Genomic DNA, 23718 nt, shown 5'->3' with positions numbered 1-23718 from the left:
CACGCCTACCCTTAATACACTACCCCCATCAATTGGGAATATCGCTCCCTGCATAATACTATGCAGAGGATGAGATGTACTCCGTGTATGTCTGAGATAAACATGGGCAAAGTTCTCATGGGCAGGAGATGGGAATTCCTCCTACATATTCCACTCTCTATCCATTAATGGGCCAAGTTTGTACCAGGAACACTTACCCCAAGGTCAGAACAAACCTTTTTTTTTTTTTTTTTTGAGTAAACTAAGGGATCTTTGCCAATATATATTATTTTACTTTTCAAAATGGAAACAACTGCTACATCAAAAAAGCAATATGCTTTTGTTTAGGAGTGAGCAAATGTGTCAATTCTACCCTGAACCGATTGGAATCGGCCTCGAAATGGCCTTGTTAAGGTCAGTTCCATTGGTTCTTGGTAGGGTTGTTCACGGGTTGGGTTTGGTCGGCTTAATATATTTTTTTCAACTGACTTGACCTGGTTGGGTTACTTAAAGACTAAACCAAAACCGACCCAAACATAAAAGGTCGATTTATCATTGTTTGTAAACAATCCTAAATTTGATATAAAATTTCCCACTTAAAAATGAAAAACAATTTTAAAAAGAAAAATAATTCTCATTTAACTAATGTTTTATTGTTCTTCAATATTAAAAATAAATAACTAACTAAAAAGAAAAAAATAGGATAGAGAATACATAATTAGGGAAAGACTAGGGAAAAAAGTAGAAAATGGGATTACCTACTCAGAAACTACTTAACTCGGTTCTTCAACTAATTTTTTTCGTTATCCTTCCCTGTGGCAGAAATATATATGAAAGATTGTACGGGGAACCTAAGTTAAAAAATAGTGTTTGTTCAACAGAAATATTACCTTCCAGTGAAATGACAAGGCCAGATTGGTCAGGTCTAGCCCAAACGGTGGAATATAAACTGATCCGTATAGCCGGTATAGGCTATTGCCGCCTGCAGCAGTTGACTCTAAGAGCCCATTTGGTAGGGCTGACCGGCTAAGCTGAAGATTGAGCTTAGCTGGTTCAGCAACCAGCTAACCTCTCACTCAATAAGCCAAGCTATTCAAAGAGGCTAGGACTAGGATGAAGCGGAAACCCACAATCTCTCTCACTCAAGCACAAACCCACAGATCTCCTCCTGAGTAAATGAATACAATCTACCCATCCACTTCCCAAGATGGATGAACGAAACGCAACTATTATCTTATATTAGGCGTTTTTCAGGGATTGAACAATCTTCTGACTTTGTGAATGAGCCTTCGACATATTGGGCATACCTTGTTTTCTCCCTCCACAATCCTGCAAAAGTTTATCCTTTGTAAGCTACCTTGATATATAGACTAGACTCCGTATGACTTTTATGTCAAAAAGCAGTCCCAACTCTTCAATGGTTTACCTCTCAGCACATGTATAGCAGGTGGCAGAGTGACCACAAGGAATAAAGAAGCAATTGCGTTGTTCATCATAGCAAATCACACATATCTTCCCATCGTACAAATCTTCTGAAGAGCCATGCATACTTGACTCCGAATCTTCTTCTTCGCCTGTTCCATAAGAAAATGGAATTGCCTTCTCTGGCAGTAATGGACTGGTCTCGTTCTCTCTTACTTCATCTGTAACTTGTTCCACTGTTCTCTCGCCTTCACAAACTCCAAAGTATTTCAAGATCAACAAAATAGCAACCAATATAATCCCTGCAGTGCAGAAACAAAGCATCGTATATCACTGAGTCCCAGGAATTAAACTTTAGAAGGTCAAACAAAGAAATGGGTATGTAACTGGTATACCTAAAATCACAACATAAGTAGCCAGGCGAGCGATGAAAGAGAGCTCAATATACCATCCATCAAAATCACCCTGTGATTAATTAAGCATGAACAGTTGAGAAGTTTCTTACTTGATTTCTGTTTTAGAAACTGAAACAATAAAGTGAATGAGATAGAGCTATTACATTGTCGGGAGTTGTTAGAATGAGAAAATGAGTATTGGGGAAAAGAAGTTCGAGACTGCACGATCCATTTATCGTGGAACATTTGCTTGCTGCCTTGCTGGTGTCATACATCTTAGACAGAACATTGGTGCTCAATTCCATTATGACGCTCTTGGGGTTCATGTTCACTGCGCCCACATAGTAACTGTCGTCTTCCTCTATGATGTATTCAGCTTCCCCATTGCCTACAATTCATCACTCTCTCATGTTATATTGTTATCATTCTAGAACTCCATTAAGAATCAAGGATCATATTCATCAATTAAACCATAACAGATCAACAATCACTTAGGAAAAAAATAATAATAATAATAACAAGCAGTACCTCATTCACAAAAAATAAGGCTGATTAATTAATGGGTTGTTGATTTTGTAAGATGAAGAACTCTGTGAAGTGTGTTCTAATTAATAAAATGTTCTCCTTGAATGAATAGACTCTATTACCTTTTGTTGGACTGCTGAACACAAGGGACTTAGAAGAGTTTGTGGAATTTGGGTCCAGTGTTTCAAAATCCTGCTCTCCTGTGGAATAGGCAGACGTAATTAATTAATGGATTGTTAATTTTGTGGGATCGAAGAAACAGTAGAAAATTAGGACAAGATAGCATTACCTTTAATTACAACCACTTGGAGGTCACTGAAACCACTACTATGAACTCCCCATCTTAAATGAATCCTTGATCCCTTGTTCAACCACAATGAGAATCCCTAAAAGAAGAATATTTCAAGCCTGAACTAATTTTGATCTATCTAGTCAAAATTGAGGAAACAGAGACCAAAAGAAAATGCAAGAATTAAAAGTCAGAAAAAGAAACAGAGGGTATTGGTAGTGCATATAACCTGTCGACGGTAGGATCCAACAATCAGATAATTTGAGACATTCCAACTAGTTTCCAAGGTCAATTCAGGCTTCTCTGGGAACCCATAAAGAAGAACCCCTTTCTTTGCATCATCTCTGACCTGTATCGTCTCCACGAAGATCGAACTTTCCTTCAACAAGCGTGACGAGTTTGGTCCCAACATGAGATGAAGATTCCCATAATAACCATAGTGCAGACTGAGAGAAACTGCAATAAATAAGGGAAAGGGACATTTTGCTAGTTTTAGAATCAAAGATCTGTCAAGAAACATGGCATAGAAAAAGGATAAAAAAGAACAAAGATTACATGCCACATAGCCATAGAGTTAAAGGGGCGATCAAGAAGGAACAAGATTCTTGCCAACGATACGAGAAGCTCGGAGATTGGAAAGCTGGTCTGTTCATGGCCGCACTGTTGACCAAAAATTGAATGGATTAGGAAATCGGGAGATGGATGGAGGACTGCTCTGCATCTAGAGAAAGAGAAAGAGGGAGAATGATGATGACGACGACGACGATGGTCTAAAGAGGAGATTGACGGGTAGGGGAGGAAGACCAGTGGATAATTCAAAGGTCTCTCCACTTCGTTCAACTAACAGGTTTTTTGAGTTCGTACTTTGGCGGGTAAGTAGGATAAGGATTTTCTTGAACGTTAGGTGGTTGACTTATTGCGGTTAAACCGTTTTTGGCATTTTGCAAAGCGAGTGCTGGCGCCACTCAATCCTACATTCCTACTCTCTCCACGTGATCGGCTTCAGTCAGAGCTAGGTCCGTTCGAACAGCCTTTACAACCTTTCATCGGGAATATCTCCGTACTTCTATTCTTTATTTGATAGGGAGATATTCTCAATGCAAGGCTATGATGGCTGTTGGAATGGACTTTGCTCTGACTGAATCCGGTTCCTCTCTCCATGCGTGTACAATTGGAGAATCAAGCTCACACCGTTAGCGCAGTTCTTGCAGCCTTGGGAATAGGACTTGCAATGGGGCGGGGAAGGGCCCTGCCCCGCAAAAATCCCCATCCCTATCCCCGTTCCCGCTAATGGGGATAAGGTTATCTCCATCCCCATCCCCGTGGGGATCCCCATTCTTCATGATTTTTTATAATGTTATTCATTTTGTTTTTGTTTTTTATTTTATTTTAAAAAATAAAATAATTAGAAATTACAATCTTATTAAAAAAGATTCAAACATATTTGTCGACACAAATTTCGTGCATTTCAATTAGCAAAAAATATGGAGACAAATTACAAAAATAAATTTGTAATAAAGAAAACAAACAAGGGAACGAACTCTCTTTGATTTCTACTCGATGACGTGAGCAACCTCTGATTAACAGTCGAATTTGGTGAAGACGAGGGCCGTTGGCATTTTCTCGTACTTCTTGAAGTGTTTGAAGTGTTGATGTAGACTTCCTTGATTTCAGTGCTTTGAGAGATTTGGTGTAGATTTCTTCACTCTGGGCTTCGCGCTTGATCGACTGTGAAGGATGCTTCTCTAAGAAGGGTGCCTTTTGTGGTGGCTTGATCTTCTTTGGAAAACTTGAATCCAAGTGTGTTGTAGAGAACTAATAAGCTTTTCCCTTCTTTCTTCTCTCTGAATCTTGTAGCTACTGGAGGTTGCAGGAGCTTGTGGTTGCTTGCAATCTTCAGTATTGGTGTCTAAGATCTTCTTGTAGTGTGATTCTCTCAAAAAGGGAAAAAGGAACCACTTCTCTTCCTAGGCAAGGCTATTTATCGCCAAGGATTAAGGCTGCCACCTCAGCCCACTTAGCTAATCAATCCCATGTGAGTGGGGTGTTAGGTTAGTATTAACTCCAATACATGCACCATTATGTAAGAGTTAGTGGTCTTACCAATGGGACCACCCTATTACAATAGGGGAGGGGCCAGATTGAACTTAATACACTTGGATCCTTAAGCCACCAAGACATATTTATGTAAACTAGGGCCTTGGGCCCATGGAGGCCCATATTATTTAGAGGCTATCATATAAATTAAACCCACTTATTTGGCTTAAAAAATTCACATGTCTACGATATTCATCCATATTTCTAAAAATATTAATATATACATGTATATTAGTGGGGACCCACGGGGCGGGGACCTCGGTCCCCGCTAATAGGGATGAAATTTTCCCCATTCCCATCACCGCATAGGAAAATCCTCCCCATTCCTGCCCCACTCGGGGTGGATCCCACGGGGATCGGGGAAATGGGGGAAATTGCCATTCCTACTTGGGAATATCTTCCGATGAAAAAAGCATAGAGATATTCACAATGCACGGCTATTGAAAGGCTATGCGAACAGAGTGACCTCAGTCTTGTGAGCATGCGAACAGAGTGACCTCAGTCTTGTGAGCATTGAAGTCGATCCCTTAATAGACTAAATAGACAACGGCACATTGCAAATCACAATCATAGAGATATTCCCAAGGCCATGTTTGGGAGTGCTTATGTTAAAAATAAGTGCTTATTCAAATAAGCACTTATTTGTATTAATTTGGCACCCAACTTTTTCAAGTGCTTATTTTAAAAAATAAGCACTTATTTTATATTGGGTGTTTGGTGGTCTTTTTCTCCAATAAGCACTTAAATAAGCAATTGTGACTATTTTCTCCTTCATTTTCTTTCAAATTTTCAAAATATCCAATACAAAGTCAATGAATAAAAGTACTTTTATAGAAGTGCTTTTATAAAAGTACTTTTACAAAAGAGATTTCATAAAAGTAATTTGATAAAAGCACTTCCGTAAAATACTTTTTTAAAAGTGCTTTTGTAAATAGTTCTGTAAGTCCTTTTATAAAATCACTTCCATAAAAGTGCTTTTATAAATGTGTTTTCATAAAACTGCTTTTATAAAAATGTTTTCACAAAAGTACTTTTATAAAAGTGCTTTCATAAAAGTACTTTTATAAAAGTGCTTTCGCAAAAGTGATTTTATAAAAATGCTTTCGTAAAAGTGCTTTTATAAAAGTACTTTCATAAAAGTACTTAAGTAAAAGTATTTTCATCAAAGTACTTTTATAAAAGTGCTTTCAAAAAAGTACTTTCATAAAATTACTTTTATAATAGTGCTTTCCTAAAAGTACTTGTAAGTACATGTTGTTCACCACAACTACGATTAGTGTGGAGGTATCAAGCTAGAACCACAGAAACACCCAAGGCGACACATAGGCCAACACGGGTCTGCGATGAAGTCCATAACACACCATGGACCTACGATAAACCCGTAATCCAACAAACATTCATGATGAGTTTGAAGCCATCACGGACCTGTGATGGACAAAAAACCATCAACCAAAGCCACTTGTAGCAAGAGATCTAGCAAGATTAAGTAGGACACGTCAAACTAGTCCTGAAGTCACCTACACCATGTCAATATAGGAGACCCGCGAAGGGAAGTAACACACTTGTACTATGAAAATCATCAAAGGTAAGGAACCTTTGTCCTATAATGATCTCATGAGACTCATGGCGAACCCCTTGCAGTGTCCCCTTGACAACCAACACCAAATAGAAAATTCTCATTCCATATAGGAGTCAAACCCTCTTCGACTCCTTCCCTTCAGGGCCTCGGGATCTTCCCTTATAAAAGGGGGTGTGGATCATAACAAATACACAATTCTGTCAATAGAAGATGTTAACCTACCTTTGTTACCCAAGACTCCTAGCCTTTCTTCATCCTTCAAGGAGACTACCATACTTAGCCTTACCACACCACCTACATTAGAATCTTTGGTTCATCCTTGATTGCAGAGGATGGATGCTCACAGAATCAACCTTTTCCCTATCCAAGAAGAACAACCCAATAATCTTGACAATGGTAACCCGGAAGTCAAGGACCAAATTATCCAGAAAACCACTAAACAGGCTGATATTGAAAACTTGGCCAATAAGGTGTACAACTACGAAACTCGTTTCGACTATCTAGAATTGATGCAAATTGAAATGAGAAACACCCTACAACGACAGCTGAATACTCCCCATTCATTCCTATTGTCCCTTCTATGTCCTTCCCTGCTAACCACCATAGAGGTCTAAACCCTGGAACGATTGAGCATCCATCCAGAGCCAACCTTGCAGCTGCACCAGACACAATACAAAGCACTCGATTCTCCGCTGTCAAACAACTTGCATAGTCCCATGGGGTAATGCGACAACGGCGGCGCCCATCAGTCGAATGGAGATAAGGGAATATGTTCAGGGTCTGGTGGAAGAAAGTCATAACAAAACCTATCCCACACTCATACTCTAGAAACCTTACTCCAATTGCATCTTATACAAGCCATATCCCTCTGGTTACATTCCTTTGCAGTAGTGGCCACAATATGACAAGTAGAAAGGTATCTCACAAGAACACATCAACAAGTTTGAAGATGCACTAGGAGTGTTTGCCTTGGATGAAGACTTAAAGGTCTGGGAGTTCTTTAAATCCTTGACCGAACTGGCATATTCGTGGTTCGGTCAACCTAATGGTGTGGAGCATCGACTCGTGGACAGAGCTAGCAAAGAAGTTCTTGTCCAAGTGGTTCACTCTCGAGTAGAGGCTGACAATGGCAGACCTATGCAACACGGAACAACGTGTTGGAGAAGACCTTTTGGCATACGTCATGCAATTCCAAAAATTAATGCACTCGGTCTAAAAGAGCACGCGACAAAAAAAAAAGGCTTTGTGGAGTAGTGCTTCTAGGGGATGCACCCAACATATAGAATTGGGATCGAGAACGTCGAAATTGAAACCTTTAGCCAACTCTGGAAGCGCACTAAGAGAACAACACAGGCCATCACTACCCCAACATCACAACCAAACTCATTAGGGTCGTAGTACACTAGAAATGAGGCATATGTTGTTGATCGCAAAACCTGGAACACCAAAGAGCCCTACTATTGATACAACAGTTTGACCCCCTCCCCGCGCACTCATGAGGAGGCAGGATAAACATGGTCGAATTGTCAAGAGGTGATCACACAAGACATGATACAATAGTTTGAGTAGAACCTAGACCTACAGTAGTTTCTCAGTAAACAGGGGGCAAATGCCACGTTGAGACAGCTCGCTCTCATGGCACTAGTGGAAGCTTTCAGGAGACCACTCGAACCTTGCTGCATAGACAAGTCCCATGTGGAGTTCACCCCATATGACATGTTGGCCATAAACCCCCATCACAACCGGCCCCTGTATATCATGGCCAAAATAGGGGGTACGAGATGCGATGCTCGTTAATTGATCATGGAAGCTCTTTGAACCTAATTTCCCTCCACACCCTCAAGCTCATGAATATACAAACAGAAAGTGTCAAAGGGCTGCCCATGGAGGTCACAAATTTTAACGGAAACACGTTTGTCATTGAGGGGTCGATCGATTTGGTAGTAGCCATTGGACCTTTCTTCATCAACCATGAGTTTTAGGTAATCACTGGAAAAAACGACGTACCATGCCCTGTTAGGGCAACTGCTGATACACGGCATGTCGTTAGTCCCATCCACCTACCATGAATGCATAAAAGCCAAGCACAAGGGTTGCACTATTAGGATCCCAGCCACTCACGTCCCGTTTGACAAATCAAATACCCACTTGCAAGACGCCTTATATTACACAAAGCTCACTGAAGAAGGGCAAACTCAAGTACCACAAGTAGAAATTGTGTGACTGCAGGACCCAGTGAATGAGCCTCCAGTGACTTTAGAGAGAAAGAAGTGACCTAGGTGTGTACGAGTGATAGACGAAAATGGAAGGAGCTATTACACCATTGTGGAAGAGTATGAGGAAGCTAACGCCCTAGCCTCGAAGAAAGTTGTTACAGAGTGCGATCACATACCTTGGCAACCCCAAGAAGGCCTTGGCAACCCTAAGTGCAATCACATACCCTAGAAACCCAGGAATGGTTCTACATACCTTCCCAACCCCAAGTACGATTGTATACCCTAGCAACCCCATGAAGGCCCTGGCAATCCAAGAAAGATTCTACATATCCTGGCAACCCCAAGTGCAATCTAATACCCTGGAAACCTCGGGAAGGCCCTAGCAACCCCAAGAGTGATTCTACATACCCTGGCAACCATAGGATGACCTTGGCAACCCTAAGTGCGATCACATTACCTAGCAACCCCAAGAGCAATTCTACATACCTTAGAAACCCCAAGTGCGATCACATACCATGGCAACCCCAAGTGCGATCACACACCCTGGCAACCCCAGGAGTGATTCTACATACCTTGGCAACTCCATGTGCGATTAAATACCCTGGCAACCTAAGAGTGATTCTACATTGGTAACCCCAAGAGCGATTCTACATACCCTAGAAACAATAACAACAAGGCATTGGAAACCCTAAGTACATTCACATACCCTGGTAACCATAAGAGAAATTCTACATAGACTAGCAACCCTAGGAAGGCCTTGGCAACCCCAAGTGTGATCACATACACTGACAACCCCAGGAAGGCCTTGGCAACCCCTAGTGCGACCACATACCCTACCAATCCCAAGAAGGCCTTAGCAATTGTAGGAGTGATTCTACATACCCTGGTCTATGATATCTTTGAACAGATCATGGTCTAATATATTCCACATAAAACTTCATACACACATCATGGTCTATGATATCTTTGCACATCGTTACTGATACTTCGGCATGGTCCAAATAGGCCACCACACCAGGCCACAAAATCAATCGAGCAGCTCAAACCATAGGGTAATCAGTATCCACCACACATTGCTGATCACCACACTCAAAACACTGATGCCTATGCAGAAAGGCATGGCATGAAAAATAGGGTGAGCATATGGATGAGAAACAAAACCCTCCAAAGAAGCAAGCTCTAACTCAATCTCACGAACACCAAACTGTTTTTCTCTCTTTGCATTCGGCCACCGCTTCCGACAGCAAACATCCAATGACACATCCCCATAACCATTGCCCTCCAACGTAGCAATACTAAGAGATATCGAAGACAAGCGCCAAGGAGTCACGCTCAAACGACACCGCCCAACTTCGTAACCTTGCTCTCAAACCATTAACCAATCCAGGCTTTGAGGAGCCATTTTCCCTGAGCAGTTGTCACATCCACCTACGCCTTGAAAGTGTCGAGCTCCTTCCCCAACTTTGTATACAGATCTGACGAACCGTTGGGAATAGACTTGGCATAATGTAAATTGTGGGCTGAAATGACACCGCCCAATGACAATGCAAGTAGAGCAGCCACATCTTCGACGGTAACACCAAACTTGCCAATCGCACCCACAAATGTATGTGTGCGGCAACACTAATGAGATAGGAGTGGGCACATATAATCCACCCCTTTCCTACCTAGAAAGTGTAGGAAATAGTCGATGAACCTTGATGTAGCGCGATCTAGTCACTCCTAGCCGGCACTCATGTGGCTCCCGAGAGGTACCTGAGATGAGAGTTAAAAGAAGAACTCCTGAGGGTTTGCCTGGCGGGAACACTCCGATGATTAAGTCAGTATTCTGTGCAAGAAGCAAAGGAAAAACGAAGGCTAAGAGTGCAGATTGTGCAGGTGATTCAAAGATACCTTATTCCTTGAGAATAAGCCCCTTATAATTGAATTCCGTTACTTCAGGCCCTCTGGCTTCTGACAGGGTAGGTATAACCGCCACTGTCAGTTACCAAATCCGTTACATGCAAAGCTGAGGTGGCATGTGCGGGGCCATCATTGCAGGGTACGTGCTTGTCAGGTGCGAGACACCTCTCTGATGGTGACAGGCGCGGCGCTATCTGATGAGGGACATGTCTGCTGTCCACAGATTTTTCGGGTATGATAGTCAAGCACGAAGCCTTCCTGTGGTATTTTGAACTACCCTTCCGCGGATTACCCTGAGTCGGGTTGTCTTTTGAGTGACGAGCTGCCTGTAGCAAGTTATGTCGAGCTGGCTAACCTGAGGTGTCTATGCCTTGTGGTGTCTAAAGATGGAACGGTGCGTTCCTGTCTAGGAGTGGCTTGAGGTCCATTGGGAGGAGCTCGGGCCTCAAGAAAGGTCAGGATGACCCAAACTCGGGGCGTCCCAAAGTGCCTTAACCTCGAGGAGGAGAAGCGAGTGAGATGGCTTTCGGCGAGTGGTTTATCCGCCCAATTGCCGAGTTGAACTCAGGGGAACCTTCCCTCCGAGTTGTGGTCACGTCCGTTGCACTGTTTGAGTAAGGTCATGCCCACGTGTACCCGTGCTGCGAGGTCGAGCAAAATCACCCTCCATCAATTGCCCCCCCTCCCTGCGCTGGCGGCGATGACCCAGCGCAGGGAGGTTATGATACGCCGGGTGGATTTGGCGTTGGTATTCATGCCGCTTTGTCATGCGCTCCATCCAGCTGAACCGATCTAGTGCCCACTTTGATAAAAAAAGACTCAAGTCGTGACTGGATTACGTGCGGATCTCACGCGATTTGGACTTCGCGGATGTAAAAAATGCACTAAACCATTTTCGCCTCCAGGAACCCGCAGTTGTGGCTATAAATAGGGGGACCCTTGGCCATTTTCTTTGCCACAAAGCTCTCATCATCAGCGTTTGAGCTTGCGTCGGAGGTCTCATAGTCGGGTCTTCCAGTTCATCCAATTCTCCCAGTCTGGTTGCGTTTCTTTTGGTGAGTCCTCCCGAGCTTCCTTTCCCCTTTCAATTTGTTCCTTCCCTTTAGTTGACTAATGTCATCTAGTGTAGACAACATTATCGATGAGCCCGAAGTGGGTACCTCGGCTCGGGATAGCTCCTCTGCTGCTCAGCCATCCGAAGTACAGGTGGCTTCGGGTCGTTTGGCGTCCACCTTCCACCGAGGTCGGGAGACAGATCAGTTCAGCCCTTCTGTAATGACTTCGGAGAGGCTTCAGGACCTTATACAGAGGTTCCACCTCCCTAAGGAATACTCATATATCCTTCCCACCGGCAACTTCCCTTGGGAGCACAGTCCTGACGAGATCATGATCTTCAGGGAGGAACTGATAGCCGGGCTTTGACTTCTTCTTCACCCATTGATTGTTGAGGTGTTGGTACACTTTAACATCACCCTGGACCAACTCCACCCAAACTCCATATGGAATGTGGTGGGGTCCATCTCTCTTTGCTTTGGCCATTCTCTCTTCATAGATTTAGATATTCTTAGCACAATTTTGGCCATAAAGAATAGTGCTTCGGGCGCTCTCCCCGAGCACAGGCGGTCCTACTACCTGTCCCCCCGCCTGGGTTTCAAACTGATGAACAAGCTCCTGAGCAAAGTCCCAGGTTGGAAGCGGGACTACTTCATAGTTTGAAGCAGCACGGGGTGGCCCTTCTCCACTGATTGGAGGACAGTCATTCATGACCCTGGTGTCATCCTAGACGGGAATACCAAGAAGGTGCTCCAGTCACTGGCGTAACTCGAGTTGAATTATAAAGACTTCACATCCGAAGAGAAGCTTGCCCAAGCTGGCTTGAGCTCGGGTAGGTTTCGCTTTACTTTGGCCTTTTGCACGTATGTTTACCTCAGATTGCTAATGACGTGTCTTGCTACAGGTCCCATGGAGGTGGAGAGAATAGATAACTAGAAGCTCTTCCGCCAGATAAAGAGAAAGAAACGCGTAGCCAAGAAGGCGCTCGTTGAGTCTCCATGAGCTTCAGCTGAGCCCCAACCTCCGCAGACTTCAGCCTCAGGGCCCTAGGTGGTAGCGGCGCCTGTTATCGACTTGGAAGAAGGGGTTGTGCCTAAGGGGCCCGAGGTGATAGCGGAACCTGCAGTGAAAGTGTTGCCGAGGCCAATGCTACTGATGTCGGGGCTCATCCTGCTGAAGCTGCCGCCGAGGCCTCTGAGAGTTCCACTCGTGATGTGGAGATGACGACATCCAGCTCGGAGGGTCAGGGGAGCCAAACCATCCTAAACCCCCAGTGCAGCCTGAAGAAGAGCAAACGGTTACATACCTAGAGGAGGTCAACGAGTGGGCCGAACTCACTCCTGGTCAGCTCGGTGCTCGAGCTGCCACTCATACTATGGTGGTGAGTCTTTCTTCTCTTTTCTTCTCTTTTCCTTTTACACCCCCTCTCTCTCTTTTTTTTTTTGATTTCCCTCTTGACCAGTTTCCCTTTTGCAGGTGAACACCGCCATTCGCGCCTTAACCCTTCAATCAGATCGGCACTTGAGGCGGGCTCTAGAGGCTGAGAAGTCATCTCGTGCAGCCCATACTAAGTTGAGGGCAGCTTGCTGTCAAGTCCACCGCCTAGAGAGTGACGCCTTAGCTCAGAAGAGCTTCATCAAGGTCGGTCAGGAGGCCTTAGGGCTCAAGGTGAACAGCCTCAATGCTGAGTGGGATGCCTTGAAGCTCGAGGTGCAAGGCCTCAAGGAGGCAAAGGGGAAGTTGGAGCACGAAGTGGGGTACCTCTAGAAAGACATAAGAGAGAAGACTGCGATCTTCGAGGGTCCTCTCAAGGAGGCCAAGACTCAGGCTGTCATCGACTATGTCAACTCTTCAAGGTTTGATGATGTGTGATGGAGGCCTACCGTAAGGGCTTCAAGCTCAGCCGGTGGCTAATCAAGCACCTCTACCCCGACCTGGATACGAGCGCCATCACTACTTCGCGGATCACTGACGACATCGTGCGTCAGTCAAAAGATGACCCCAATTTTGAAGATGAGGGCGCCGAAGATGAAGCGGAGGATGCTGGTCCAGTTACCGTCCCCGAGGAGGTCCCTGACAGAGGCGACGAGCTCCCGAAGTAGTTTGCTCTTTGTATTTGTAAACTGAATCTTCTCCCCTTTTCTTTCCTGTAATCAAGACATTCTTAACAGAATTTATGTAATGAATTTTCTGCAATGATAAAATCTTTTCTTTTTATTAAAAGTGCACAATTCATTTTTGTCGAAATGGTTATCTTACCCCAAGTTGTTAACCTATCGAGTTGAACTTCCGAAGTGGGTGTTCCTTAATGACCACCGAGGACCCCGAACTGTTTAGTAGGGGTAGCCTCGTGTACGCTGGGGTGAGGGACATAGTAGAGCGCATGCTCGACCTGTCTGCACCTGAGGTAGGTTGTCGTCTGTTGCCCTTAACGGGTCCAACACTTTGCATGCCAGGGCCGGCGATTTGTTGTAAGGTTCGTGCCCGAGCCGTCTACACCTCATGCGCTGCAAGTATTTAGTTCATGCTGATGGGGTAACTTAGTTTTGTATGCTTCCTAGGTTTCTTTATTATCTCAGCGTTTCAGCCCTTAGGCTGGAGGAGTGGCTCGTGGCCCACTTTCAGAGTTTTCCCATGCCATAGAGGCGACTGGGTCCTGTTGTGCCGAGGTCGTATTAGCTCGGTATTCTGGCCCTTAGGCTTTGGGAGTGGCTCGTGGCCTACTCAATTCCTACAGATTGCATTGCCTTAGGTTGACAATATTCCATGCCCGAGGTACTTGTTTCCCTTCGAGGGTCTCGTATGTTCATTCCCCGAGCACTCGTTTTACTCGGTAAGGGCCTTCCCAGTTGGACCCGAGCTTGTCAGCGCCGAGCGCAGGTACCTTAACTTTATGAAGGACCAGATCGCCAACGCGGAGATTCCGCTTCTTGACCCTGGCATTATAGTACCGAGCTACTCTCTACTGGTAGGCTACTGTCCTGATGTATGCGAGGTCCCTTACTTCGTCGAGTAGATCAATGTTGGTACGTAGCTCATCTTCGTTTGTTTGATCACTGTATGCCTCTAATCGTAGCATAGGCACTTCGATCTCTGCGGGAATCACTGCTTCGGTGTCGTAGGTGAGATTGAAGGGGGTTTCTCCCATGGCGGTCTTCTCCATGGTCCGGTATGCCCATAAAACACTAGGTAGTTCATCTGCCCACAATCCTTTAGCTCGGTCCAACCGTGCCTTTAATCCGCGGAGGATGACTCTATTTGTGACTTCTGCTTGTCCGTTTGCTCGAGGGTGTGCGACTGAAGTAAAGTTCTGTTGGATTCGCATGTCTCGACACCAGTCTTGAAATTTGATGTCCTCGAACTACTTGCCATTGTCGGAAATCAATACCCGAGGTAATCCGAAGCGGCACACGATGTTCTTTCAAAAGAAGTTTTGAACATTTCGGGCTGTGATCATTACGAGGGGTTCGACTTCTACCCACTTGGTAAATTAGTCTACTGCTACTACTAAGAACTTCCTTCCACCCGTTGCTGGCGGGAATGGCCCAAGTAGATTGATGCCCCACTGTGCAAAGGGCCATGGGCTGGTGAGATACTTGAGGTCGGCGGCGGGTTGGTGGTGAATATTGGCATGTCTCTAGCATTTGTCACATTTTCTAACGAGTTCAATGGCATCTACCTTCATTATTGGCCAATAATACCCTTGTCGGAGTGCCTTTTGGGCGAGGGCCATACCTGCCAAGTGTCCGCCGCACAAACCCTCATGGGTGTCATGGAGTACAAGCTCGGCTTTGGTAGGTCGCAAGCAACGCAGGTAGGGGAACGTGTAGGATCTCTGGAATAGCCGTTCGTCTATCATGACATATTTGGCTGCCTGGCGCTGCAACCTTCTGGCTGCATTGTGATCTGCAGGGAGGGTCCCGCGTAGCAAGAAGCTCGCGAGCGGGTCAATCCAGCTCGGCTCTACTTGAACGACGGGAGCGACCCCCTCTGCCCCTCTCAGAATGCTAGGTCGAGACAGGTCCTCTATGTACACGGTTCTCATGGTGACGTCGCTAGTGCTGGATAACTTGGACAGGGCATTGGCCTCAGTGTTCTCCGACCTAGGGATTTGTCTGATGAAGTGTGAATGGAAGTTGAGCAGGGCCTCTTTTCCTTTGGCTAAGTTGGCGACCATGTTCAGCTCGCGAGCTTCATACTCGCCAGTAACCTAGTTGACAACTAGTTGGGAGTCGCTGCAAATAATGATGTGCTTGGCTTTTACTTCTCTGGGTAAGGCTAGTCCAGCTATAAATGCCTCGTACTCTACTTCATTGTTAGATGCCGCGAACTCGAAACGTAGCACGTATTCCAGTTTCATACCGCTTGGGCCGTGCAAAACTATTACAGCACTACTACCCTGTTGGTTCGAGGAGCCATATACATGAAGGATCCAGGGCTCCTCATCCCAGCTCGCACTTGGCCTAACTGGAAGAGATGCCACACTAGCTGCTACCTCATGGGACTCGGACTAAACTGGCCTAGGAGCTTCGAGCTCACCCAAACTGGGGACCTTGTGCTCAACTGGCCTAGGAACTTCTGAGCTGAACATGCACTCGACGATGAAATCTGCTAAGGCTTGAGCCTTAATGGCAGTTCATGGCTTGTACTGGAGGTCGTACTCGCTGATCTCAACGGCCCACTTCATCAACTGGCTAGAGACCTCGGGCTTAAGTAAGACTTGCCTAAGAGGTTTGTCGGGGAGGACGATAACAATATGAGCTTGGAAGTACAGGTGGAGCTTCCGAGCTGCGATTATCAGTGTGTATGCTAGCTTTTCATCTCTGGGTATCTTGTCTTCGCTCCTTGCAATACTTTACTAACATAATAGATGGGTTGTTGGACCCGATCTACTTCCTTTATTAGTACCAAACTGACCGCTTCGTCGCTCGCCGAGAGGTACAGTTCTAAAACATTGCCCTCCTCGGGCCGGGTTAAGATTGGCACACTAGTGAGGTACTTCTTGAGCTCATCGAGTGCGAACTGGCAATCTTGAGTCCATTCGAACCCTTTGCTCATAATTGCCTTAAAGAACGGCAGACAACGGTCCGTCGATTTGGACATCAAGTGGATCAGGGAGGCTACGCGGCCATTCAACCTTTGAACCTCCTTCAACTTCTGGGGTGATCTCATATAAAAAATGGCCTTAATCTTGTCCGAGTTGGCCTCAATGCCACGCCGGTTAATGATGTATCCTAGGAACTTGCCCGAGGTCACACCAAATACACACTTGTTTGGGTTCAGTCTCATATTAAACTTACGCTGAATTTCAAAAGCAGGATGCAAATCTTGTATTAATTCATGTGAGAATTGAGTTTTGACGACCATGTCGTCTACATAGCATTCTAATTTTCTGCCGATTAATGATGCAAACAATTTATTTACAAGCCTTTGAAAGGTTGCCCCTGCATTTTTCAACCTGAAGGGCATAACCTTGTAATAGTATAGACCGAATTCTGTGATGAAGGCAGCCTTTTCTTCGTCCGCCGGGTCCATCCTAATTTTGTTATAGCCCGAATAGGCATCCAAGAAACTTAGAAACTCATGCCCTGAGGTTGCATCCACCAAGCGGTCAATTCTGGGGAGTGGGAAGCAGTCTTTTGGGCAAGCCTGGTTTAGGTCGGTGTAGTCGACGCACATGCGCCACTTGTTGTTGGCCTTCTTTACCAGGATGGGGTTGGCTACCCAGCTCGGGTAGTGGACTTCTCTTATGAAGTCAACTGCGAGGAGCTTCTCGACCTCCTCATCGATTGCTTTCCACTGCTCTGGGGCTAGGTTGTGTTTTTTCTGACTAACGGGCCTAACTACAGGATCAGTATTCAGCTTGAGAGTTATGAGTTCGATCTATGCCGCGAACCATGCAAAAATATCTAAATTTTGAAGTAAGAAGCTTACTAGTTCGGATCGTAGGGGCTCTTGGATGGAAGCGCCGATCTGAAGCATCCGATCTGGGTATGCCGTTGAGATCGTAGGGGCTCTAGTTCAAGGTCGTCGATCACCTTGGTTTTTACCTTCAGGGTGGCAACATAGCACTTGCGGGACTCGAGCTGGTCGCCTCGCGCTACCCCCACACCGAAGTCTGTTGGGAACTTCATAGCCAAATGGTAAGTGGACACCACCGCAAGAAGGACATGGGTGATTGGTCGACCTATTATGGCATTGTAGGGGGAGGGGGTCGCGACCACTAGGAAGTCGTGTTTGAAAATGACCACACAAGGCCATGTGCCGACTTCCACAGGTACAGTTATTTTCCCAAGGGGACAGACTTCTTCTCCACTGAAGCCCACCAAAGGAGTGTTTGTAGGCTTTGGGTCGCTTCTCTGTAACTGAAGCTGGTCGAACGCAGCTTTGAAGAGGATGTCGGCTGAGCTGCATAAGTCAACGAGTACACACCTGACCTCGAAGTCGTTGATTCTTAGCTTTATTACAAGCGCATCATCGTGGGGATAGTGGACCCCTTGTGCATCATCTTCTGTGAAGAAAATTGGCTCTTCTGTCCTCGACCGCTTTGGGGGGTTCTGCTCCTCCCGGGTGGCCTAACGAACTGACATCCGAGCTGTTGCTAAAGTGCAACCTGCAACGATCGAACCTCCCACTATCATGTGGATGGTTCCCCGAACTGGCATCTCCTCCGGAGGCTACCTCTACGAATGTTCCGCCGGCCTGCTGCTGGACTCGGGAGCATCCTTACCGTGTTCCCCTTGCCGACCTGTTTTATTACTATTGTTATTATTATTTTGTACAAAGTTTCTCAAATATCCGCGACGGATGAGCTCATCTATCTCGTTGTGGAGGTTTTTACAACTCTCGGTACTGTGACCATGATCTTTGTGAAAAATGCAATACAAATTCTTATTTCTTTCATTGGGATTCCCCCTCAGATGGGGTGGCCACTTCACGTACGAGGCACCCTTGGTCACCATCAGGATTTTGGCCCGCTTTGCGTTCAATGGGGTGAAATCAGCTCAGTCTGCTATAAGAGCTCAGAAAAATTGACCCAGTTTTGCCCCCGAACTGTATCTTTTTTGTTTCGGATATCCCCTTGACTAGAAGGCTCTCCTTCCCTCTTTCTTTTTTCGGGCGCACCCTCGCCCTTTTGGTTGATCTCCTCTTCGGTGGCTATGAACCTGTCCGCGAGCTTCAGAAACTCGGTTATGGTCGTTGGCTGGTTGACAACCATGTGCCATTTGAACTCTTTCTGTGTCACACCTTTCTTGGCTACTGCAAGGCGTACGACGGGGTCCAGGCGCGGTATTTGCATACAAGCATCATTGAACCACTTGATATAGCCCCGGATGGACTCTCCCTTTCTTTGCACTATGTTGAGGAGGCTTTCTTCAGTCCACGGGCACCGTTTGCTGGTGACAAAGTGGGACGTAAAGGCTTGTGTGAACTGCGCCCAACTTCTTATCGACCCAGGTGCCAAGTTCCAGTACCACGTGCGAGCTGCTCCTCTAAAAGTAGTGGAGAAGGCCATGCACATGCACGACTCACTGGCTCTCGCCAGGTGCATCTGTGACTGAAAGGCATCTACATGATCATTTGGGTCAAACGAGCCGTCGTACTTGTCACGAGGGGGGAGCTTAAAGTATTTGGGCATTGGGACAGCCAGGAGTTCGAAAGATAGGGGGATGGAACTGAGAGGATGGGAGCTTTGACTTCGGCCGAGCTTACCTCTTCTTTGCCCCCGAGCTCAGGCAAATCGCGGGTGACAGATCGGCGAGCTCGGCGGTGGTGTCTCTACTTCTTGGTGGGCTCGGCGTTCATGCTGGTCACCTCTGTGCTGTCTAGAATGGTTTGTGCAGGAAGTAGCCCGGTTTGGTGGTGATGGCTGTGGACGGAGGAATCCTGCTTGGAGTCTGTTGCTAGGATCTCGAACCAGTTCTCAAGGAGCAGGGTTTCAAACTTTGACTGTCGAGGTGATGTAGACCTGGCGAGCTGGGGTCCTCCTGACCTGTCCGCCCACGGTGAGGCCGGGGTAGCCGGCTTCTCTCGTCTGCTGCGGGGAGAGGCATGGTTTTTTGGGAGGTTTTGGGGGGCCTCTCCTTGGCCAGAGGGGTGCTCGTCCTAGCGGTGAGACTTAGCTTACTGCGAGGTTGGGTGTCGGGGCGGGAGCTGCGGCTGCTGAAGTTGAGGTTGAGGCAGCTGGGGGAATTGCTGCTGATACTGATACTGGGACACCTGGTGTAGTACATGTTGTTGATAGAGCTTAAGTTGCTAGAACTGTTGCATTTGGGCCTGCATGGCCAGCATGCACTGCATCAAGTCCGCTAGTTGGTTCGGGTTGGCCGCTGGGGGCACGACCGAAGGTTTGGTGAACATCGCTCTGGTTGTAGCAGGGAGTGGGGCGATGACAGGTGCCACTGTGAGAGGCACATTCAAGCTGGGGATTCCGTCCGCTAAGAGGGGGATGGTGAACTGTCCGATACAGACAGTAGGAAGTTGGGGTTGTTCCCTGAAGTTATCCATTTTCGTGCTTCGTCCGATGTTGCTAGAAGAGGCCATGAGTGTTGAATTTTTTCAAGGAAGAAAAGAACTGTGAAAGTTTAGAGAGAAAGACCTTTTGAAGCGTTTCCCACAGACGGCGCCAAATGATGTAGCGCAATCTGGTCACTCCTACCTGGCACTCGCGTGGCTCCTGAGAGGTACCTGTGACGAGAGGAAAGAAGAAGAACTCCCGGGGATTTGCTCGACGGGAACACTCCGATTATTAAGTCAGTAATCTGTGCAAGAAGCAAAGGGAAGATGAATGCTAAGAGTGCAGATTGCACAGGTGATTCAAAGATACCTTGCTCCTTGAGAATAAACCCCTTATAACCGAATTTCGTTGCTTCAGGCCCTCTGGCTTCTAACAGGGCAGGTATAACCACCACTATCAGTCTGCCATGACCGTTACAAGCAAGGCTGAGGTGGCACGCGCGGGGCCGTCATTGCAGGGTACGTGCCTGTCAAGTGCGAGACACCTCACTAAAGGTGACAAGCGCGGCGCAATCTGACGACGGACATGTCTGTTGTCCATAGATTTTTTAGGTACGGCGATCGAGCAAGAAGCCTTCCTGTGGTATGCCGAACTACCCTTCTGCGGATTACCCTGAGCCGGGATGTCTTTCGAGTGACGAGCTGCCTGTAGCAAGTTATGCTGAGCTGGCTAACCCGAGGTGTCTATGCCTCGGGGTGTCCAAAGATGGATCGGTGCGTTCCTGTCTGGGAGTGGCTCGAGGTCCATTGGGAGGAGCGCATGCCTCAAGAGAGGTCTGGATGCCTCGAACTCGGAGTGTCCCGAAGTGCCTTAACCCCAGGGAGGAGGTGCGAGTGAGGTGGCTTCCGGCAAGTGGTTTATCCGCCTAGTTGCCGAGTTGAACGCGGTGAGACCTTCCCCCGGAGTTGTGGTCACGTCCGTTGTGCTGTCAAGCTGAGTCACTGTTTGAGTAAGGTCACGCCCACGTGTACCCATGCTACGAGGTCGGGAAAAATCACCCTCCATCAATTGCCCCCCACTCCCTGCGCCGGCGGCGATGACCCAACGCGGGAGGTCACGACACGCCGAGTGGATTCGGCGTTGGCATTCATGCCACTTTTTCGCGCGCTTCATCCAACTGGACCAGTCTAGAACCCAGTTTGATCAAAAAAGACTTGAGTCGCGTCTGGATTACGCGTGGATCTCACGCGATTTGGACTTCGCGGATGTCAAAAATGCGCTAAAGCGTTTTCGCCTCGAGGAACCCACAACTGTGGCTATAAATAGGGGACCCTTGGCTATTTTCTTCACCACAAAGCACTCGTCATCAGCGTTTGAGCTCGTGTCGGAGGTCTCTTAGCTCGGGTCTTCCAGTTCGTCCTGTTCTCGCAGTCCGATTGCGTTTCTTTTGGTGAGTCCTCCCGAGCTTCCTTTCCCTTTCAATTTGTTCCTTCCCTTTAGTTCACTATGTCGTCTAGTGTAGACAGCCTTATCGATGAGCCCGAGGTGGGTACCTCGGCTCGGGGTAGCTCCACTGCTTCTCAGCCATCCAAAGTACGGGTGGCTTCGGGTCATCTGGCGTCCATCTCCCACCGAGGTCGGGAGCCAGATCAGTTCGGCCCTTCTGTAATGACTTCGGAGAGGCTTCAGGACCTTATACAGAGGTTCCACCTCCTTAAGGAATACTCATATAGCCTTCCCACCGGCAACTTCCCTTGGGAGCACGGTCCTGACGAGATCGTGATCTTCATGGAGGAACTGATAGTCGGGCTCCGACTTCCTCTTCACCCTTTGATCATTGAGGTGTTGGTACACTTTAACATCACCCTGGACCAACTCCACCCAAACTCCATATAGAATGTGGTGGGGTCAATCTCTCTTTGCTTTGACCATTCTCTCTTCATAGATTTAGATATTCTTAGCACAATTTTGGCCATAAAAAAGAGTGCTTCGGGCGCTCTCCCCGGGCACAGGCGGTCCTACTACCTGTCCCCCCACCCGGGTTTCAAACTCATGCACAAGCTCTCGAACAAAGTCCCAGCTTGGAAGCGGAACTACTTCGTAGTTCAGAGCAGCACGGGGTGGCCCTTCCCCACTGATTGGAGGACAGTCGTTCATGACCCCGGTGTCATCCTAGACGGGAATACCAAGAAGGTGCTCCAATCACTGGCTCAGCTCGGGTTGAATTATAAAGACTTCACATCCGAAGAGAAGCTTGTCCAAGTCGGCTTGAGCTCGGGTAGGTTTCGCTTTACTTTGGCCTTTTGCACGTATGTTTACCTCAGATTGCTAATGTCGTGTCTTGCTGCAGGTCCCATGGAGGCGGAGAGAATAGATAACTAGAAGCTCTTTCGCCAGATAATGTACAAGAAACGCGTAGCCAAGAAGGCGCGCGTTGAGTCCCCATGAGCTTCAGCTGAGCCCCAACCTCCACAAATTTCAGCCTCGGGGCCCGAGGTGGTAGCGGCACCTATTATCGACTTTAAAGAAGGGGTTGAAATCTGCTAAGGCTTGAGCCTTAATGGCAGTTCGCAGCTTGTGCGAACTGCGCCCAACTTCTTATCGACCCAAGTGCCAAGTTCTAGTACCACGTGCGGGCTGCTCCTCTAAAAGTAGTGGAGAAGGCCACTCACATGCACGACTCACTGGCTCTCACCAGGTGCATCTGTGACTGAAAGGGCTGTCTTTTGAGTGGCGAGTTGCCTGTAGCAAGTTATGCTGAGCTGGCTGACCCGAGGTGTCTATGCCTCAGGGTGTCCAGAGATGGATCGGTGCATTCCTGTCTAGGAGTGGCTCGACGTCCATTGGGAGGAGTTCGGGCCTCAAGAGAGGTCAGGATGCCCCAAACTCGGGGCGTCCTGAAGTCCCTTAACCCTGGGGAGGAGGTGCGAGTGAGGCAGCTTCCGGCGAGTGGTTTATCCGCCCAGTTGCCGAGTTGAACTCGGTGGGACCTTCCCTCCAAGTTGTGGTCACGTCCGTTGCGCTGTCAAGTTGAATCACTGTTTTAGTAAGGTCACACCCACGTGTACCCGTGCTGCAAGGTCAGGCCAAATCACCTTCCATCAAACCTCAATAACCTAGCACTATGGAGCAAACAGCAGTACATGGAGTTTTCCAGAATGAAAAGAGCCCATGCCATAAAATTCACAAGGGACTTAGAAACCTCAGTCCTCGGTTCAGAAGACCTAAAAGAAGCGCTCCACTTCAAGCGACCATACAAACACATAATCTCATTTCTTTCCAACACATCAAACTCACCGTCTTTCCCCCTCAACACTGGCATGGGAGGCCAGGAACCCTTCCTAAGATCAGCCTTCTTTGCAGACTCATATTCGAACAATAGCTCAGCAATGTCCACATCCCTCACAAAGTCAATGAAGGGGCAATTAGATTGTGTAGCTTCTTCTACTTGTGAGGAGCCATTGATATAAGACATGTGTACACCACGAAAGGGAGGAAAACATGTAAGAAAATCAAAACTAAGAAGAAGTCACTTTAGCAACGAAGCAAATGTAGAGACAAAGGCTGAATTGTGTGGTACCCTTTATAGCAGCATCATGTGCATTGACAACCCAAATGGTGCCATAGGAAGATAAAACGAATGATTATCAGCCACCCGCCAATGTACAACCAAAATACTGACCGTTGCACAATTACATTACTATCCCTAGGAAAAGGCGGGACACATGAATATTAAATTTTAAAAAGTTGCCACAACACATTACAACCAATTCTGTCAAAGAAAATCAAAGCCCGAACACCCG

The 23718-nt window shown here is 46.9% G+C and overlaps 1 protein-coding gene across 2 annotated transcripts; it reads right to left on the bottom strand.

Moving 5' to 3' along the window:
* Positions 1–592: 592 nt before the first annotated feature.
* LOC148877314 (E3 ubiquitin-protein ligase APD2-like) lies at positions 593–3439 on the bottom strand. 2 transcript variants are annotated; one of them, XM_088984823.1, is made up of 8 exons: positions 3170–3439; positions 2840–3066; positions 2611–2707; positions 2444–2521; positions 1961–2184; positions 1797–1866; positions 1406–1703; positions 593–1308 (listed from the first exon to the last, which is right to left on the bottom strand). In XM_088984823.1, the coding sequence occupies exons 1-8, from the start codon at positions 3261–3263 to the stop codon at positions 1230–1232; spliced, it is 1167 nt and encodes a 388-aa protein (XP_088840949.1). In that variant the 5' UTR covers positions 3264–3439; the 3' UTR covers positions 593–1229. The 2 variants fall into 2 exon arrangements, with proteins under 2 accessions (XP_088840949.1, XP_088840952.1); XM_088984826.1 differs by having other exon boundaries at positions 3166–3434.
* Positions 3440–23718: the final 20279 nt, after the last annotated feature.

This window comes from Nelumbo lutea, chromosome 1 (genome assembly GCF_056320005.1).
Source record: "Nelumbo lutea isolate HS-2025 chromosome 1, American lotus-T2T, whole genome shotgun sequence".
NCBI classification, from domain to species: domain Eukaryota; kingdom Viridiplantae; phylum Streptophyta; class Magnoliopsida; order Proteales; family Nelumbonaceae; genus Nelumbo; species Nelumbo lutea.
This window is presented reverse-complemented; position numbering and strand designations above follow the sequence as displayed.

Bases quoted from the DNA above. Each gene is read 5' to 3' on its own strand.
- LOC148877314 (XM_088984823.1), bottom strand. From the start codon at position 3,263: ATGAACAGACCAGCTTTCCAATCTCCGAGCTTCTCGTATCGTTGGCAA. The intron at 3,067-3,169 runs GCATGTAATCTT...TATTTATTGCAG, and splicing joins TTTAACTCTATGGCTATGTG to TTTCTCTCAGTCTGCACTAT. The intron at 2,522-2,610 runs GTAATGCTATCT...CCTATTCCACAG, and splicing joins CCAAGTGGTTGTAATTAAAG to GAGAGCAGGATTTTGAAACA.